We start from the raw sequence: 21,645 nt of genomic DNA, 5'->3' as shown, positions 1-21,645 counted from the left end.
AAGAAGGACCTATTCACATTATGTTTGATCTCTGTGGTACAGTTTAACATTTTGGTATTCATATGGGCCACTATCGAAGAAACTAAACAAATTATGTGCAATGTGTTAAAACGTTTAGCTAAATTTGAATTGGCAAAATGATATGTGAGAGTTCCTGATCCAGGATCAGTGGACACTGAGGGCAGAATTCCCCCATCTGGGACGAGGATGGTGGGCACTTGGCAATCGTCATCCTGAGAGTAGATGGGCAAAGCATCCCCGCCAACTCCAAAAGGCCCGCTGCCACTTCATGCTCAACTGAGCTTCAATTGGCAGCAGACGGGATGTCCATCCATATTTGGATGGCAGTGCCATGTTGGAGAGTTGTCGGCCAATCAGATTGGCTGACAGCTTTCCAGCCCATCCAGACACAGCGCTGCAGTGTCCAAAAGAGATACTGCAGCTCCATGCCTGAGACTAAAGTCTCAGGACCGCACTTCAGGTAAGTACCAGGGGTCTGGGGAAGAGGATGCCCTGGGAGATTGGTGATCTTGGTGTCAGGGGGAATATGCTGGGGGGGGAACCAAAGCTCCCTGGTCTGAGGGAAGGGTGCCCCATTCACACTTGGGATTGAGGGGTGTGAACCTTTTCAGTTTCCCACCCACAGTCATCGGGTGCCCACCAGCCTAAAAATTGAGGCTGGGCAGAACAGGCTCTTAAGTGCTTTTTCCTGGAGGGAATTCCATTCATGCCATTTTACACTCCCTACCACCTCAGAACCTGCCAGGCAGATTCTGGCTTCGATCCCATGGTGGGTGTGGGGACATGGGGTGTTTCCCACTCTGGAGGCCTGTGGGGAAACCAGACTACATTTTCCAGCACTACCTCATTAATTTTGCAACTGGGTGTTTTGTGCTGGGTATTCAGTGGTGAGGCAGATATGATGGCATGTAGTCCACCATCATATCCTTATTCAAAAGGTGAAAATGTCACTGAGTCACTGTTGAAGAAAGAAGATGGATCTTCAGAACATTCTGAAGCTGGTAGATGGACCTCCACGATAACACTGAATCTGGAAGATACACTTGCAGATGTAGCCCTCACCCACTGCTGAGGTGTTCTGGAGTCTAGGGTTGCTGGCAGCCTCCAATATGAACTCCAGATGCTGCCCCAGATATTGTTCAGGTGAGTCCCGACATCTGCATGCCACATTATTGCAGACGTGTTTTGGATCAGCTTGTTCTCCCACTGGTGTGGCGGAGAATTGGGCGTGGGTAGAAGATTCCAGTCAGACCTTCATCTGCATCCATTAGTGGGATGCAAATCAATTTCATGTCGGCCTCCAATGGTCTGAATTCTCTGACCTTTCACGCCAGCGGGATTCTCTGGTCCCACCAGCAGTGCATCTCCACCATGTGTTTCCGGCAACGTGGAGCAGAATCAATGAGCAATCCCATTGATAGCGGAGGGACCAGAGAATCCTGCCACCAGCGACTGGTATGCTGCCTCCCGCTGCTGAAAAACGTGGCTGGGAGACTGGAGAAACGCACCCAATGAGTTTTCCAATCCGCCATGGCAGGCACCAGTGGAATACACCGTGGAAAATTCATGCCGATGTGAAACCAATTTTTGCACTCCTGCCAAATTCATCCCCTGCCTGCCATTGAACATGTCAGTGGAACCCGGGGGGGGAATTCCACCCTGAGTGTTAATGAAGCTCCTGGCCCTGAATTCAATGTCAATGAGTTTCTAAATGAAGCTACAAAACGCTTTGAGGAATCACAAGTTTGTGAAAGATGGAATTTAAATACACGTTCTTTCTTTTCCTTTGATACTCATGAGAAATTTGTATCTCATTAGCCACTGACCTTTTCTTTCCATTATGCAAAGTCCACTTTCTTGGACTCCACATTTATTACTTCACAAACTTCTACCCTCTGTTCAGCAACAGAAAATGATATTACTACTTGTTATCCAATGTACATATTCCTCACTGGTTGGGTTGCTAACTCTGGTTTGACATATTCCAAGAGGTTTTATCTCTCGGATTATTCATACCATGTCCTGCAGATAAATCTTTAATTCCTGGAGGCTCTAGGACAATCCTGAAGAATCGCTGACCCTACTCATTGCTGAATGGTGCAGCAATAAACTTTGCCTATTATTTTTAAAGGATACACGTTTGCAATCTTGAATTTTATCCAATGGATGACACAGTTCAATAACAGGTCAGTGTGTTGCAACTCAAAGTACAAAATCAGCTATTAAACATAACACACGTATACTTGCGTTTCAGATTATTTTAAAATATAGAAGTACAGGTAATAGAGGCAAAAACATGGAATAAACCATTTGACTTAACCATTGCATTTTGGTGTTTGCCCTACATAATCTTTATCAGATTCACCCGTCTGTTTCCATTTCCTGTCATCCATTTATCCAATCTAATCTTAAAAGCTGATATAGTTTTGGCCTCAACTGCCAGCCATGGAAGAGAGTGCGGAGCACCACAGCTCTCTGTGAAAAAAACTTCTCTCACTGCCTGTGGTAAATCTCTTAGATTAACCTTGGTATCTGTGTTCCTTGTTCTAGACCCCTCAGCTACCGGAAATATGATGTTCCTAACTACCCTGTCCCATCATTTCATACACTTAAACACGTCTATCATCATTGCCCTGTAAATTGCTTTGTGCTGAACAAAGATTCAATTCTTCAAGTCAGATGACTGCGTCTATATTTGGCAGTAAGACAAATTAACTTAAAAGATTTTTGAGCTCAAGCTCTTGTTACATTTGTTCTTACATGAATAGACTTGCTGAGTGGAAAAAAGAGATGATTCTCCTGTATCATGCAGCTCAGTGTTTTTCAAAGTGGGGGTCGTGACCCGCGGGTGGGTCGTGGGATGTTAAAAAATGGGTTGTCAAAGATCGTCTGACCTTTTTTTTCTGTTCTCTCTCTGGGTAAATTCTCACTGCTATACAGTGTATGACCACATGAGGCAAGAATAAAGAGGTCAGCGCACCCTGTATGGGCACTTGGTGCTAATTTTCTTTCCATAAGACCATATGATATAAGAGCAGAATTAAGCCATTGGCTCAACAAGTCTGCTCTGCCATTCAATCATGGCGATAAGTTTCTTAACACCATAACCTTTGATCTTCTTACCAATTAAGAACCTATCTCTGTCTTAAATACATTCAAAGACCTGGCCTCCACAGCCTTCTGTGGCAATGAATTCCATAGATTCACCACACTTTGGCTGAAGAAATTCCTCCTCATCTCAGTTCGAAAGAATTGTCCCTTTATTCTGAGGCTTGCCCTCGGATCCTAGTCTCTCCTATAATGAAAACATCTTCCCCATGTTCACTCTATCCAGGCCTTTCAGTATTCTGTAAGTTTCAATGAGATCCCCCCCTCATCCTTCTAAACTCTATCGAGTACAGACCAAGTGTCCTCAAATGCTCCTCATGTGTCACCCCCTTCCCTGGGTCGTCAGGGACAGCCCTTTGATAAAAGTGGGGCACCGGAGAAAAAAGTTTGAAAAACACTGATATAGCTGATTGTTATTGAAAAGTCTGTTTATTATACAGATCATGCCAATATGATACCGCCATCACTTGTATCGTAATGAGGAGGGAAGTAAACTCACACTGGCTTGACAAGTTATTAAATTTGTGCTAAAATGCATATTCTGAATGTTACTTTGCAGGTTACTGTGTTGATGTGGTATTTTCCAATGATACAAAAAATGAAAACTTGGATGGTGCTTTGAGACGCCTCCTTTTGTATTGTTGTTGAAAAATAATACGTAAAGAAAGGTGTCCATCCAGTCACAGCATTACAAAGGAAAAGCAATATCAGGGCACTTCTAGGAGGCAGCCTCAGTGAAGCTCGAAGAGGAAAAGCAGAAAGAGAAGCAGTAGTATCGTCCTGCAGATCTCAATCAGAAGTGCCAAAATCACAGGAAATTCGAAAATGCAGGTTATTAGTCAGAGAGCACAATACTTGGCAGTAACCAGTGAGCAATATAATGTAACAAATGGAGATTTTTTTAAAAATGAGGAACAGACAAAATTTCACTTTGTAAAAGCTGGAGACAGCTAACAAAAATCTTTGTGGGCAGCTTTTATGAAATAAACCTTGGCCGGAGTTCTCTGGCTCTCCATGCTGGGGTCATCTGGTCCCGCCAATGGCACACTGGCACCAGGGGTTTCCTGGCAGTGTGTGGTGCAGTCAATGTGAAATCCCATTGACAGCAGTGGGGCCAAAAGACCCCACCTCCAGCGAATGGCACACTGCCTCCCGCAGCGAGAAACATGCCACAGAGAGGCCAGGGAATCCTCCTTTTTTAATGAAAATAACCCATTCCGGCAATATAACTAAAATAGAATTATTTCTATCTAGTATTGGCCACCAATAGCTAACTTTGAAACATATGTATTTTTTACTACTATTTGACTGCGGTTAAATGAGTAATCTTCTTCATGTTTGATCCTTGGAACAAGCATATGGTCACTTTCTGTGTACTATATAAACATTTCTTGGGCTAAAGCCACAAGCCCAGTGACGAGAAGCTGAAACACAGTTAAAATAGTTACAGAGATCATTTGTATTTATATTCACACTTGCAAGTCTGGAAGTTTGAGACAAAGCAGCACCTCTGAACACAAGCAGAAAGGGTTGTATTCTTATAAATGTGGAATTTTCTTCCAGCTTCAATGGCAAAAAAATGTGGACTGCTGCGTCATGTTTTAAACTGAAGAGCAAACAACATTTTTTTGTAGAGCAGTACTGAATTGAATGAAACACCATTTGTTCTTTCTGCATCCCACCCTGACATGACCCCACCCTCATCAGTATTACAATGCTTTTGATTCATAGTTCTTTGATTTAAAATATCAATTCAAAAAGTTAAGCATGTTGAACATCCACTAAAGCAATGGTCTTATACCATTAACTTGCATTACAATTCCTCCATGGAAGCCAGCACTTCTGGTGCTAAATACTGCAGTTGATACTGAGCTCACAATCTGATTGTGTTCCTCCTGCTATTTGTTTGTTTAGAAATTGCCTCAATTCTTTAATGCTCCTCCCCGCCCTCGCCCTGAAATCGCATCTTTCTACAGTTATTCTCCTATTCTCTATCCCTTCAGGTTTTGTTCCTCTCTCCTCAAAATCAGCCATCAGCCCAGCTCTCCCAAAACCAAATCCATCCTTGCAAACTATTTTCCCATTTCCAAACTCCCTTTCCTTTCCAGAGTCCTTGAACGTGTTGTTGCCTCCCAGATCCATTCCATCTTTCCTAGAACTCCATGTTTGAATCGCTCCAATCGGGATTCCTCCCTTGCCACAGCTTTTTTCAAAGTTACAAATGATATCCAATGTGACTGTGACAAACTTTCCCCCTTTGTCCTTCTCGACCAGTCTGTAGACTTTGACACAAGTGACCATAACATCTTTCCTAATACCTCCCTACTCTTGTCCAGCTGGGTGAAACTGTTTTCATATCCGTTCCATTCTTATCTAACTGTAGCCAGAGAATCACTTGCAATGACCTCTCTTCCTATGCTCACACCATTACCATTACCCTGGTGACCCCCAAGGATCTATCCTTGCACCCCCCCCCCCCCCCCGTGTCTTTTTCACATGCTGCCCCTCAATTTTCCCAATTATAATGAACACAACGTGCTCTACCTCATTGCCACCTCTCTTGACTCCTTCACTGTTGCTGAATTGTCAGACTGCTTACCCAACATCCAACACTGGATGAGCAGAAATTTCCTCCAATTAAATACTGGGAAGACTGAAGCCATTGTTTTTGGTCCTTGCTCCAAACTCCATTCATAGCTACCGATTCCATCCCTCTTCCTGGCAAGAGTCTGAGATTAGCTACTCTGTTCGCAACTTTGCTGTCACTTTTGATCCTCAGATGAGCTTCCAAACTCATATGCCATCACTAAGACCACCCATTTCCAACACTATAACATCAACTTTATTCCTTTCTCAGTTCAACTGCTGAAACCCTTTTTCATGCCTTCTTTACCCCTAGACTGGGCTATTCTAACACACGCCTGGCTTTTCTTCCATATTCCACCTTCTGTAAACTCCAAAATGTTGCTGCCCACATCTTAATTTGCACCAATTCCAGTTCAGTTATCACCTGTGCCTGCTGACCTATCCTGGCTCCTGGTCAAGTAACGTATTGATTTAAAAATTCTTATCCTCGTTTTCAAATCCTTCCTTGGCCTCACCTGTCCCTATCTCTATAATCTCCTCAAACCCACAACCCTTCAAGATATCGGTGCTCCTTTAATTCTGGCCTTTTGTGCATTTCCAATTGTAATTTCTCCACCATTGGTGGCTGTGCCTCCAGTCGCCTAGGCCCCAAGCTCTGGAATTCCCTCCACCTCTCTATCTCACTTTCCCCCTTAAAGACACTCCTTAAAATAATCTGACCCAATCTTCTTACTTTGTTCAGTTTCATACTTTGTTTATAAGCACCTTGGGCTGTTTCATGATGTTAATGGCACTATGTAAATATAAGTTGTTGTAAAAACTCTTTATCTGTCAAGGACAGAATCATTTTCATATGTGTTTGATTATTATTGAAATAAATAGATACTGAAAAATGATACCAGTTCAATGATACCAAGTCACCAGTTTGTTGAATGTGGGAATACTGCACCTCTAAAACTGCCACTTCTTGTCCATTCCTAAGCAAACGGAATGCCAGTGGGTGTTTGGAATCCAGGCCTGGAATGATCTCACATCCGCGCAGTGGAATAGAAACCATGTGAATTTTCAGGTCAGTCCTATCTTTGTGGAGGATCAGCTTGTTATCTTTCACCCTGCACCAGCGTTCCCTCCATCGATTGTTAGACAGCACATTCAGATAGCCTAGAAAAATCAGGACAGGAGAAAGAACGCTCATACTCTACATCTACACATTTACATCACAACATCTGGTTCTCTCATGATAGAACTCTTTCAGTTTCTTTATTTTCAAAGCTCCTGTAACACCAGAGATGAAAAGGAGCCTGGTCGGTAAACTTTCCTAAATGTGGGGTTTTTCTTTTACATTGCATTGCACAAATTGTTCATCAATAACATGTATTTTAAAATCATATAATTGGTACATGACCAAATCTATATGATGCCCTCTGCCAAAGTGGGCAATCTATATTAATGGTTTCAATGAACATTCAGGGATTGTTGCAATACATGATCTTTGAAATATAAAACAAAGCATAATTTTTACTTGTAAAACTTAACTGAAATATTCAAATATCCCCGAACCCTCGACCTAATCACTGGCCTCCCCCTCCTGATCGCAGGCCTCCCAACACCATCCTCCTGCAATCGTCAGCCTTCCTGAGCCCCTCCCACCGATCATTGGCCTACCCTCTGGGCCAGCCCCAATCTCCCCCCAATATGTCAGCCCTGACACCTTAGGGCGGCACGGTAACACAGTGGTTAGCACTGCTGCTTCACAGTTCCAGGGACCTGGGTTCAACTCCCGGCTTGGGTCACTGCCAGTGTGGAGTTTGCACATTCTCCTCGTGTCTGCTTGGGTTTCCTCCGGGTGCTCCAGTTTCCTCCCACAGTCCAAAGATGTGCGGGTTAGGTTGATTGGCCGTGCTAAAATTGCCCCTTAGTGTCCTGAGATGCAAAGGTTAGAGGGATTAGCGGGTAAATGTGTAGGGATATGGGGGGTAGGGCGTGGGTGGGATTGTGGTCGGTGCAGACTCGATGGGCCGAATGGCCTCCTTCTGCACTGTAGGGATTCTATGATTCTATTCTATGACCCCCCCCACCAATGTCCACCTACCACCCTGACACCCCCTCCCCTCCATTGCCCTCTTCCCTTTCCCACTGCAGAGTGGCAGAGTGGCAGAGGGTCCCCCGTCCCCCCCCCCCCGATAGCCCCCCCAGTATGCCCCTCTCCCTCTGACCCCACCCCTTGGCACTGCCCAGTGTATTGAAATTCAGATTTCAATATGCTAATCAGCTCCGTGCCGATTTCTGGCGAGGGATTGATTACTCTGAAAAAAGGGCCTGGGAGACTCATGACCAGCCTCCTGCTAAAGGCCAATCCTGGCCATTGTGTTAGGTACCTTTTTTTGAAGCCCTGAAGCTATCAAGACTTAAGTAATCTCTACTAAGGGCAAGATGAAACATACCACAGGTTGGGATGTCTTCTTCAGCAGAAGAGGTCTGTTCATCTGTTGACGGCTTCTTTTTTCCCAGACCAATGATCCTGGTAATTTTCTTTCCAGTGACCTTGCCCACAGCCCCTTTTGGCTCAGCCTTTGCATTTTTCTTCCCTTTTCCTGTTTGATGAAACAAATGCAGATTTCACCATCAGGATATTATTATCAAGATAGTACATGTGGTTCACATTGCATGCTACAGGCTGTGCCAAACTATCTAATGTTTCTGTCACCACAATTTATGATAGGGTTGGCATTCTTCAATTTGGACAGCTGTGTGTGTTCCACTCCACTTGCAGCAGGCTAATCAGAATGCCGGGCCAAAAGTCTTCATTTTGCAATCAGCTGGTTAATTTATATTTTGGCTGATAGTGTAAAATGGATAATATTGATTCATCCACTATATTCAACAGAAATGTACAACAGGTAGCTGATCCAATATTACCTGCTCTACTTGTGGGGAGGCAGTGGCATAGTGGTATTGTTGCTGGACTTGTAATCTAGAGACCCAGGCTAATGCTCTGGGGACCTGGGTTCAAATCCCACCGTGGCAGATGGTAAAATTTGAATTCAATAAAAATCTGGAATTAAAATTATAATGATAGCCATGAACAAATTCTATAAAGAAACCCTATGGCCAAGGGCCAAAATTATTCATAATAACTTTGCTTAGAACATGATTTGAGCAAATGAGTACAGATTGATATTTTACATTTTCTGTTGATTAAAGATTGAATTTTTAAAAATTCATTCATGGGATATGGGCATCACTGGCTGGCCAGCATTTATTGCCCATCCCTAGTAGAAGATGCTGGTGAACTGCCTTCTTGAATCGCTGCAGTCCATGTTCTGTGGGTTGATCCACAATGCCGTTAGGGAGGGAATTCCAGGATTTTGACCCAGCGGCTGTGAAGGAACAGCGATATATTTCCAAGTCAGGATGGTGAGTGACTTGGAGAGGAACTTGCAGGTGGTGGTGTTCCCATTTATCTGCTGCCCTTGTCCTTCTAGATGAAAGTGGTCATGGGTTTGGAAGGTGCTGTCTAAGGATCTTTGGTGAATTGCTGCAATGCATCTTGTAGATAGTACACACTGCTGCTACTGAGCGTTGGTAGTGGAGGGATTGAACGTTTGTAGATGTGGTGCCAATCAAGCGAGCTGCTTTGTCCTGGATGGTGTCAAGCTTCATGAATGTTGTTGAAGCTGCACCCATCCAGGTAAGTGGGGAGTATTCCATCACACTCCTGACTTGTGCCTTGTAGATGGTGGATAGGCTTTGGCGAGTCAGGAGGTGAGTTACTCACTGCTGCATTCCGAGCCTCTGACCTGCTCTTTGTAGCCACTGTGTTTATGTGATGAGTCCAGTTGAGTTTCTGGTCAATGGTAACCCCCAAGGATGTTGATAGTGGGGGATTCAGTGATGGTTACACCATTGAATGTCAAGGGGCGGTGGTTAGAGTGTCTCTTATTGGTGATGGTCATTGCCTGGCATTTGGGTGGCGCAAATGTAACTTGCCACTTGTCAGCCCAAACCTGGGTATTATCCAGATCTTGTTGTATTTGAACATGGATGGCTTCACCAACTGAGGAGTCGTGAATGGTGCTGAACATTGTGCTATCATCAGCGAACATCCCCACTCCTGACCTTCCATGACCGAAAGAAGGTAATTGATGAAGCAGCTGAAGATTGTTAGGCCTAGAACACTACACTGAGGGACTCCTGCAGAGATGTCCTGAGCTGAGGTGACTGACCATCCACAACCACAACCATCTTCCTTTGTACCAAGTATGACCCCAACCAGCGGAGAGTTTGCCCCCTGATACCCATTGATTCCAGTTTCGCGAGGGCTCCTTGATGCCACACTCGGTCTAATGCAGCCTTGATGTCAAGGGCTGTCACTCCCACCTCACCTCTGGAATTCAGCTCTTTTGTCCATGTTTGAACCAAGGTTGTAATAAGGTCAGGAGCTGAGTGACCCTGGCGAAACCCAAACCAGCTTGATCAGTAGTGCTGCTGCCAAGCCACTCTTGGTGGTGGGCATTGAAATCCCCTACTCAGAGTACATTTTGCACCCTTGCCACCCTCAGTGCTTCTTCCAAGTGTTGTTCAACATGGAGGAATACTGATTTATTGGTGCTGCTTGATAGCACTGTTGATGACCCCTTCCATCACTTTACTGATGATCGAGAGTAAACTGATTGGGTGGCAATTGGCCGGGTTGGATTTGTCCTGCTTTTTGTGTACAGGACATACCACATTGCCCATATTGCTGACAATATGTTGTAACTGTACAGGAAGAGCTTGGCTAGGGGAACAGCAAGTTCTGGAGCACCAGTCTTCAGTACTATTGCCAGACTCTTATCAGGACCCATTGCCTTTACAGTAACCAGTGCCTCCAACCGTTTCTTGATATCACATGGAGTGAATCGAATTGGCTGGAGGCTGGCATCTGAGATGCTGGGGACCACTGGAGAAGACCAAGATGGATCGTCCACTCGGCACTTCTGGCTGAAGATTGTTGTGAATACTTCAGCCTTATCTTTTGCACTGATATGCTGGGCTCCTCCATCATTTAGGATGGGGATATTTGTGGAGCCTCCTTCTCCAGTGAGTTGTTTAATTGTCCACCACCATTCACGACTGGATATGGAAGGACTGCAGAGCTTGGATCTGATCCGCTGGTTGTGGGATCGTTTAGTTCTGTCTATCACTTGCTGTTTTTGCCATTTGGTATGCAAGTAGTCCTGTTTTGTAGCTTCACCAGGTTGACACCTCATTTTTAGGGATGCCTGGTGCTGCTCCTCTCATGTCCCCCTGCACTCTCCATTGAACCAGGGTTGATCCCCTGGCTTAAAGGTAATGGTTGAGTGGGGGATATGTTGGGTCATGAGGTTGCAGATTGTGCTGGAGTACAGGTCCACTGCTGTTGATGGTCCACAGTGCCTCATGGATGCGCAGCCTTGAGCTGCTAGATCGGTTTGAAGTCTGTCCCATTTAGCACGATGGTGCCACAAAACACAATGGAGGTTATTCTCAATGTGAAGGTGGGACTACGTCTTCACAAGGACTGTGCGGTGGTCACTCTTACCGATACTATTATGGGCAGATGCATCTGCAGCCGGCAGATTGGTAAGGATGAGGTCAAAGATGTTATTTCCTCTTGTTGGTTCCTTCACCACCAATCTAGCAGTTATAGCCTTTTGGACCCGACCAGCTTGATCAGTAGTGCTGCTGCCAAGCCACTCTTGGTGGTGGGCATTGAAATCCCCTACTCAGAGTACATTTTGCACCCTTGCCACCCTCAGTGCTTCTTCCAAGTGTTGTTCAACATGGAGGAATACTGATTTATCAGCCAAAGGAGGACAGTACGTGTAACCAGTAAGAGGTTTCCTTGCGCATGTTTAACCTGAAGCCATGATACTTCATGGGGTCCGGAGTCGATGTTAAGGACTCCCAGGGCAACTCCCTCCTGACTGTATACCACTGAGCCGCCACCTTTGCTGGGTCTGTCCTGCCGCTGGGTCTGTTATTGACTGGAGGTCTGTTATTGATACCACGATGATGGGTTTCATAGACATTTTTATAAGTTTGCAACAACAATTTATTTTTCAAAAGATTTGTGATTGAGCAATTTTTCTAACCATTTCCACACATGCCATTGTTACTATAGGGTTCATTTGTTCTATACATAGTAGGGCATGTAGGGGCATGAGTTGCCCTACTATGTAGGGGCATGAGTTGGTGTGAGGGGTCATTCAGGGTTGGTGAGAAAACATGGGTTGGCATTGAGTTGGCACGGGAGCTCCAAAGGCCATGGGTCGGGTGGATGATATGCGGGAAATAAAGGGTTATGGAACTGGCTGGGGAATTATCCAGGCAGCCTCAGCACTTGGCAGCTCCTGTGGTCACCTCTGATCTGCTTCCAGGGTTAGCGGGCCTGGCTCTAACCCACCGCTGCTCATTCCCCTGCAGTACCCTCCCCCGCGGCATGGTGGCACAATGGTTAGCACTGCTGCCTCAGAGCGCCAGCTTCCCAGGTTCAATTCCAGCCTCGGGCCACTGTCTGTCTGGAGTTTGCACATTCTCCCCGTGTCTGCATGGGTTTCCTCCAGGCGCTCCGGTTTCCTTCCACAATCCAAAGATGTGTGGGTTAGGTTGATTGGCCATGCTAAATTGGCCCTAGTGCCTGAGGGATTAACAGGATAAATGCGCAGGGTTGCGGGAATAAGGCCTGGGTGGGATTGTGGTCGGTACAGACTCGATGGGCTGAATGGCCTCCTTCTATACTTTAGGGATTCTATGATCTAAAAGCAAAAGTTACAGTATTGGGGGCATTTCTACTGAGGCAGGTGTGGTGAGCCAAGAGCTTTTCCGAATTGAGCTACTCACCTGACTAACAAAAGTCTGGCCTTTGGGTCCTAAAATATGTTTCTACTCCTATGTAAGGTCAAGAATAAACACATCAGGTGGCAAATGAAGGGCACAAACCCACAATTTACCACTCTGAGGGTGAACTTCCCATTTGATATAGATAGGCTACAGAAAGAGCTCAATGTTTGGTTAGGAAAGATTTAACCATTTGTTTAGGAAACTTTGGAGTTATTTGATTACAGCAGTAAAAAAAAGTAATAGATCTAAAATAAAACAACAAAGACACACAGATGCAAAGGAACAAAGGGCACCTGCTGAATTGATAAATGCCACAGAATGGTATAAGCACTGTTGCTTTGGACCAAATAATCAAATTTTGGAACTTCCTTACTCTTCAAATGTCTATAATCACCTAAAACAATGTAGGTTTCTCTCTGATGTACCCAGTACTTATTGCCCCAAAATAGATAATCATTTTGATATATGTAATGCAGTCGTAAAAATGGACTACTTCACTTTAAACATTGCTTAAACATGTTGCCTTCCTATATTTTACGCTTCAAATAAATTGAACCTGCTTTCCTCAGGTGCCTAATTACATCCTCAGGAAATTCTGAAGATGCCTCTGCCAGTGAATTACTACTGATGAATCTTTTACACCCTCGAGACTTCATAACCAGTCTTTTGTCCTCATAAATGCTTTCTGACCTGACTATATTTCCATTTTTATTTCAGATTTCTAATATTTGCATTTTTTAAATGCAGGCATTGTCTAATGCAAGTGAATGAGGCAGCCTTCTGTGTGCATCATAGTTACGAACAGAGATAAATCTATTTTTGGTAAGTGGCAATGATTAAGCGAGGAATGAAGGCATGACTAGGGAGACATCCTCCTCTCCTTCAAAAAGTTATGTGGGGTATTTCACATCCAATTGGATAGGTAGATGCGATCTTGATTTAAAATCTCAACCAGAGGATAGTACTTCTGCTGATGCTGCATCCCTTCATCACGTCCATAATGTGTCAAGCTAGATTGTGAGAACAGGAGTGTACTTTGAACTCACAACTTTCAAACTCAGCATGTTGAGAATGCTACCAACCAAGCCAGAATTGCACCACACTCAATACCTTTCAAGCAGCTAATAAACAACTTAACCAATATAAATGTCAAACATTGGCAATTGTGAAATACTTGAACAAAGAGCTCCACATCATATCTGAACGACCCATTATACCAACCAAGCCCCCTGCAAGCACTGATTAATGCCGTAAAAAAGAATCATGAACAGATTTTTGGCGGGAAAATAACACTCAGTAATAAAAGGAAACAGAAAGTGCTGGAAAAACTCAACAGGTCTGGAAGCATCTGTGAAGAGAGAAAAAGAGTAAACATTTCAAGTTCAATATGACTCTTTGGAACACAACATTCCAGTCATTGCATGCATGAAGGAGAATAGCATTGTTCTCTCGGCACTCAACAAATCCAATATAGAGATCCTTTACACTAATACAAGTGCATCATGCTTGATCACAGATATGTGACCTTCTTACCTAGATTAAAACAATGTTTAAGCACTTCAGTTGCTGTGAAATGGATTGAGACTCTGGTGGACTTGAAAAGACAGTAAGGAGTCTAACAACACCAGGTTAAAGTCCAACAGGTTTAATTGGTAGCAAACGCTACTTGAAAAGTGGTCTTGAAAAGCACAATATAAATGCAAGTCTCTTTTCTCTTCTGCTCCACTGGGGGAGTGAAAGAAAGCTCCTTATTTTTGGTTTGTTAAGCTTGTTAACAATGAATCTGGGCAGCATTTTATAACTGCATAGTCAAATAAACATGACCTTACTTCTCTTCAGACCTCGAGATGATAGGAATGCATTTACATGGACTCCTTCACTGTTTATGCAGTTCTTCCTCTGATGTTATGGTGGACAAACAGAAGAACCCCCAAGGAAATTTGTCCCATTTGAATGTAACAAACTGGAAGCTTTTGGAGTACCTTTATCAATGACAAGAAGGAATTATACATAGTGGTGAATGGGGTTGGGGGTGTTAAAGGTTGGGGTCAAAGAGTTTGGGTGAAGCAGCCACTGATATTATATGTCATGAAAGTTTGTTAATCCAATACTGGTGTGTTCAGCGCAGATCTATAGCCCCTTGAGGCTTTTTGTTAAAATGTGAGCAAACAGCAGAAAATACAAGGAACATGTCCTGTGTTCCCAGCTGCAGTTTATGCTCGAAAGAAACCCAAGTCAAAGACAGACCTCCAAAAACTAGCCCCGATTCTCTGGCCTGCACGCCGTATAATTTAGGTTACCCAGTGGAAACACAGGATTGTGTAATTGCCCTATAATAAAGAGTTGAAAAGCATTAACATGTGCAACCATGTTGTAGTCTCATTCCCCTTCCCATCACCCTCCATTATTTAACTAAATTCATCTATGGTGCTTTGGGGTATGGCCATGTCTCAAAATAGCACTGTATCACAGGAATGGAAATCAATGGTAAAGCTGTTCTTAGGTCACTTTTCTAAGCATGAGCTAAAGACTGTCATCAAGTTGGCCACAGAATCAGTTGGCCAGCCACCCTCTACACGAAGGGACATGCATGTTCAGCGACCATTTTTGAGAGGATAGGATGGAAATCCTAAAAATAAGCACAATAATTTTTCTTGGAACATAGCTTAATCTATAAAAAACATAGGAAATTCCATATTGATTGATCATTAACAATTGAAGATCTAGCATCAGGCACGATGGATTGGGTAGCTTCCTCTGTGCTGTAAATTTTAGGATTAGGATTTAGGCAGCCACCATAGGACAAACACGAGTGTTCAGATGACTTTGTGTCTCTAGGATCACTATGGACTTTATGGTGACATAAAGTCACCTGGAACATGCAGAAACTGTAACATGATCCAATTAATTTGATCTTCCTCTGGAAGAATGAACGTTAAAGCCTTGGAGAGGGTGCAGAGGAAAAGTACAGCAATGAGGGACCAGTTAAGTGGAGAGAGTACAGAAGCTGGGTTTGTTCTCCTTTGGGCAGAGAAGGTTAAATGAGATTTAATAGAACTATTCAAAACCAAAAAGGGATTTGATAGAGTAAATAAGGAAAAATTGTTTCCACTAACAGGAAGGTCAGGAACCGGAGACACAGATTTGAGATAATTATCAAAAGCACCAGTGACGTGGGCAGCAACAGAGTTGAGACTTTTTTCCTAAATACTGAGTTGTGATCTGGCAAGCACTGCCTGAAAGGGTGATAGAAGTAGGTTCAATAATAATTTCCAAAAGAGGACCGGATATAGACTTGAAGGAAAGAAATGTAGAACTATAGAGAACTAAGCAGGGGAATAGGATAATTGGAACGCTCTTTCAAAATCCAGCACAGGTATAATGAGCTAAATAGCCTCCTGCGCTGTAGCATTCTGAGTTAGGAAGCTTAATTGTGCTTTTTAAATAATAGCTTTCGCATTTTTTTCTAATGCATCTCCACACACTTACCCTCAGATTAACACCCTGTAAAAAAAAACTGACATGCAGACAGTTGAATAGGGAATATCTGGAACACCATATTTACACCTGTAACACAAGGCAAATGATACGAGAACAATTGATGACAGCTATCTTTCATAGTTGTTAAAACAATCTGCCTCATGAGAGACCACACATTCACTTTGACAAGAGCCAGCAAATAAGCATTTCAGCCAATGCAAAGACAGAGACAGAACTGCCTGCATTTAAAGGAGAAATTTTAATCTTGTCACAATGCTGCTGACGAAACATGAAAAAGTATTTTGTGATTTGAAATAAGACCCATCTATTTGGTCACAGCTGAATATTTGGAATGTTCAGCAGTGTTATGTTATGCAATATGGAGGTAAATTTTACTGACCTCTGCTAACATATATGAAGGCGGGGGCGTGTAAAATTAATGGGGGGTCAGCTCATTATCCTCCTGCCTAACCCCTGACCTACTCCTTCCATATTACAGAGGCACAGGTAAGATGTCAGCCAACCACTCTTTCCACCTCTACTGCTATAATATGGATGGTTGGGGAGAGTGGAAGGAAGGCAGTGACCTGGCAGGCTTCACTGCATAGGCTAAAGTCAAGTAGGTAGGGGAGTGGTGGGCCCCTTGCTTATCAGGGGCACCACCCCTCAAGGTAACAACCCTTTGTGCTTCCCCACCTGCCCGTTAAAATCCGACCCCTCAACATCCTGAGGTCACGAAAGTGTGCCTGCCCAAAATGCCCAGACTTATCTTAAGTCTTGGAGACATGAGTTCTTCGCAATTGGGACTCCTTGTAGACACAGCAGCTGCCACTACTGTGTTCTGGTACAAAGTGGCAGCCAATCAGATTGGCCAGTAGCTCTTGACAGCAGGAATTCTTATCCCTGAAGGACGCAAGTCCCACTCTGAATTCATTAAGGCCGCCCCCAACGTATTATCCCTCTGGAGCAGTTGCATTTAAAGTTGGTGAGGTTTTGAACAACCTTTCAACTGGAGGGGGGCAAGGAAGACCACCCACCCTAGTAACAACACCAGGAGAAGAAAAAATAAAATTCTACATTGTAAAGAGATGAGAAAGTGAATGGTAGCTTAACAGTGATATCGACAGTGCTTGAAATATCATTAGGTGCATGGGACTTACCATGGTCTTTACTATCTGTTGTAGCAATATGAGTACCATTCTCCAAATGTCCTTCACCATCTGAATTTGGCCTCTCTGAAGATAATCTCTGCAAGAACAAGTCAGACATGACCAATCTCCTACTGCTGTTAATTCAACAAATCCTCTACCGATTTCCTAGAATGAAATTTGTGGGAATGAATTCCGTATGTTCACAGGACATTCAAGGAGCTCATCAAAAAAATGGCAAAGTCCCAGTTGCATTGGGCCACAGAGCTTCCATGATTTGTTAGTTGACCTTTTAAGGGACGGCACTTACATTAACCCCTTAAAGAGCCACTAAGAAGAGGGTGTGGTTCACAGGGACAGGGTTGAGGATGGAATCTCCCTGTTCCAGGAGTTCCCATTTCTCTGCTCAGCCGTGGTGCAGCATAGGACTAAAGGGTGGTTGCTGAATACAATGCTGTGTACAGTCAGACAATTGTGTGCTTTCCAGGGGGAGGGGAAGAGGTGGGGGGGGGACTGGTAAGTGGAGACTTCAAAGAAAGGTGAAGATCTTTTAAAACATTTATTGCGACCCACCTTTCCTGGAGCCCAAAAAGGGAAAATGTGAAAGAGAAGCAAATTCCTCTCTTCCCATTGACAAATAGACGTTAAATTTACTAATGCCTGGGGCAAGAACAGCATGGAAGTGTGCCCTGGTTATTTAGAAGCCATCCCTGAAAAAAGTGCCAGCTCAGCTCCTTTTCATAATTGTTTCTTGTCTTCCCATGCTATGACCCAGGCAGGTGGATCCACACCTAACAGTGATACTGCAGTTGTGCATACTACTGCTCAGCTTTCTGGCTGCAAAGTTCCACTGACCGGAATCCATGACAGGGTCAAGAGAATTCCATGTCCCTGGCCAAATCCATTTCCATAATCACTGACACTGTCTGGAGCAGGCAAAAGCTCCATCCCTCACAAAGAAACACTCAAGGGAAGGCCGAGGTCTGGCATCCATTCTAATGGAGCCTTCTGCTCCACTCCAGCCTGTGTTATAATGGGAGAGTGCTGGAATGACTCAGTACCCAAATCATAGTTTTCTGTCTACCTATATGCCAGCACAATTAGCAGTTACATGCACAGGGCAGAGAACGAGTGACAAATGTTCATTTGGGCCCTATTATCAGATATTTTGTTTTGATAGTTGTTGAAAGGCATTAATGGTCAACACATATTTCAGTAATCTGTTCAAAAGGACTTGCCTGATGTGAATCAATGAAGAGAAATTTTGACAGGATTAGAAACTGGTTTGACATCTTCCCCACCAGATTTTTATCTCTGGGCTCCAGGTAGTAAAGACAAAAAACTACTCCGATGGTCAAAAACAGTGCCAACACAAAGTTTTGTGGGACCCAACACATGACTATCTCTGTATTGATCTACTCCCGGTGATAACTCTCTATTAATCAGAGTGCAACCAGTTATCATCAATCCAATATAATACCTGATGCCTTTTCCATTGCTATACATCCAACATCACATTGAATAATTCCGGAAAACAAAGAGGTTTAACATTTGCTGATTAACATCCAAAACTTTAGTGCTAGAATTTACAGTACAGAAAGAGGCCATTAGGCCCAACAGGTCCCTGCTGCACATCAGACTCCTCTTCTTCATCCAACTATAACAACGGGGGCGATTCTCCCAAAAAAATTCTAAGTGGAGTAAATCACGCTAGTTTTTTTGGCAGGATTTTCAAAATGAATCTCCCACATTCTGTGCATTGCAGAGAGCCTCAGCATGAATCACACTGAAAATCAGTATTCCTGTTGGAGAGGCCGACAGCATAGCACTGAGCGGGCCACTGTGCGCGTGCCGGTCTGTCAACGCCGAGATCAGCGCATGCGCAGTGGCCCCGCACTGCCGGCCTCCCGATCGCTGGCCAGCCACAACCCCCGCATCTCTGGCCCTCCCAACAACCCTCATGGCCCGGGTCGCTGGCCCCCTAAATGTATCCGGCCAGCCTCGACCCCCTGCCCCCCACCCCAATTTCCACCCCATCCCCCTGATCTCCCGATCCCCCCTGACCAGCAACACAGCAGGCTGACCCACGCCCCCCCCTCCCCCCATAGCCAGTCCCAATCGCTGGCCTCCTTTCCTCTGTCACTCAGACCAAATGCAGAGTGGCAGCGGGACCGCCCTACCCCCACTGATAACCTGAGAGGCTCCACCCCATCAGGCCCCACCCCCTTGGCACTGCCCAATGCCTGGTGGGCAGTGCCAAAATGCTCCCTGGGCAGTGCTGGGGCCCAGGCTGGCACTGCCAAGGGGACAATGCCCAGGGGATATACCCCCTGCTGCCCTACCCTCTGGGGGATCTCAATGGGCCCCCCTTCACTCCAGCTGCCAGCTCCCCACAAGTGGGGAGCTATACTAAACCCTGCAGGAGTGAACCACTCCTGGAGGGGGAATGGCCCGGAGACATCAGTCCCGGGCTCGCTAATGATACTTAAATAGCATTTAAATGAGGATTTGCATGAATTATTCAGCTCCAGCCTGATTTTTGGCGTGGAGCTTACGGCACCGGAAATCTGGCTGTCAGAGAATCGCAGAGACCATGGTGCCCAGCGGGGAGCCTGCAAAACGGCCACCACTCGAGTCTTCTGGCCCGCTGCGCTACAAATGCAGCGCAATGGGATGGGAGAATCGGCCACCACATCTTTTCCTTTCTCTCCAATTATTACATAGCTTCTTTTAAATGTATCATCTTCAGGTATGGAAACTGATGCAAAGTATCAATTTAGCACATTGACCTTATCTTGGTCTTTAAACTGTGCTAAGTCTCTTAAAATACTGACGCAGTCCATAATCATTTTTCTGGTCTCCACTACTGGCTTTTCCCACCATGTCTTTGACACTTTGGGCAAAAAAAAAATCAAGAGGGCGGGTCCCTCGATATCATGCTGGCAGAACAGGCCTTGAGTGAGCCCAGGGTACCATTTTTAAAGGGCACCACAATGTCAGAAAATGAAGTAGAAAGAGGGGAAGTTCCCCCCCTGCCCCCATATCTCCCCCCCCCATATCTCCCCCCCCCCCCCCCCCCCCCCCCCCCCACTGACAGATACAAATCACTGACACTTCCCCCTCAGACCCTCCCAGGTATTGCCGGGGGCAGTACCAGGGTACTGCTTGAGCATGACTCTCTCCCCCGGTAGCTGTACATACCTGTGCACCCCCAGCAGGTTCTGTTTGCCATTTTTAGAAATCTGTTGTAAACCCCGCCGGTGTGACATCACGCCACCGCGGGCGGGCAACCTCACAGCAGGAATTATATTAAAATGTATTCAAATGGGGTTCTCGTCATTGCGGGAAGTCCATTATGTCACTGGCTGGGACCATCGAGGATGAAATCCTGCCATGTAAAGTGCCTCTCAATTGTCTGTCCTCTCCGTCATTCCTGCTCACTGAAAATGGGGAGCAGAAAATCCTCCCCCCCCAAGCAACTTTAGTTATCCTTGTCATTTATTACACCAATCCCTATTCTCTTGACAATTATTTGCGTTACAGTGTGTGTGTGTGTGTTATAGACTGCTCAGACAAGTGGCTTAACACTTCCTTAGACTGTGTATAACTACAACGAGACTCTTTTTGTCTGGAATGTGCACAACTTGTTTATTTTCCATTCTTCTCAAGACAAACTTAGAGTTGAGCCAACACTAACCCCAGAGTGGGATGAAGGAGATAAAAACATGACTCAAGAGAAAGAAATCCAGAAAGCGGAAAAACTATGTAAATAAACAGAAACAAAGAATCAAGGGCTAAAATAATGGACAAAAACAAATATTCACAAACTGGAGCAACTGAGACAAAAAGAGGGTGTAGGTTTTGTTCTCAAACAGCAGAATAAAGAGGCGTTAGAAGCTTATTGAAAAATGCTTCCTAGTGATAATTCAGCAAGGTTTCTTGTACAAGATGGTGCGTTGCTCGGTGGGGGTCAGATCTGACAACCAAGCTTCAGTGTTGTAGCCCCACCTCTAACCTGGCATTCTTATTTTGCAAGGTGGGTGAAGCTGTGCTTGAATTCACCCTCATACTTTCATATCTAGCCTCGGACTGGACGTGGATAGCATTTTTTATTTGCTAATTACTGCTTATTCTTTTGATTGTTAAAATATAGAGATTACTCGTCATTTGAACTTGGAATATGAAACCAATACAAAATTGACAGCAGGTTAATGGAAATGGAGGATTTAATAAGTATTTACTGATATCACAACTGAGATTAGATATAAATTGTAGTCAGGTTTGGAAAGTGGCATTAGGAAATATTGCAGGTCCTTTACCTTTTCCAGCTCTGCCTTGTTCACAGGAATAATTGTCATGGATCCATCGGTTTCAGTAGTTACATTGCAAAGTACAACAACATCCTTTATCACCTAAAAATAACAGCACAGGAAAAAAT

General features: G+C 44.5%; 1 protein-coding gene across 2 annotated transcripts in view; it reads right to left on the bottom strand.

Moving 5' to 3' along the window:
• Positions 1–21,645, bottom strand: part of afap1 (actin filament associated protein 1) — a 218,449-nt gene that overhangs the window by 35,491 nt on the left and 161,313 nt on the right. For both annotated transcript variants that reach the window (XM_078213248.1, XM_078213258.1), the window contains exons 7-10: positions 21,527–21,619; positions 17,220–17,307; positions 8,160–8,309; positions 6,665–6,876 (exon numbers count right to left, since the gene is read on the bottom strand). In XM_078213248.1, coding sequence (XP_078069374.1) covers positions 6,665–6,876; positions 8,160–8,309; positions 17,220–17,307; positions 21,527–21,619 — 543 coding nt within the window. The remainder of the gene's footprint in view (positions 1–6,664; positions 6,877–8,159; positions 8,310–17,219; positions 17,308–21,526; positions 21,620–21,645) is intronic.

The sequence above is a fragment of the Mustelus asterias genome, chromosome 1 (genome assembly GCF_964213995.1).
Source record: "Mustelus asterias chromosome 1, sMusAst1.hap1.1, whole genome shotgun sequence".
In the NCBI taxonomy this organism is placed as follows: Eukaryota; Metazoa; Chordata; class Chondrichthyes; order Carcharhiniformes; family Triakidae; genus Mustelus; species Mustelus asterias.
Note: the sequence above shows the minus strand (reverse complement) of the source record. Positions and strands in the feature narration are given on the sequence as shown.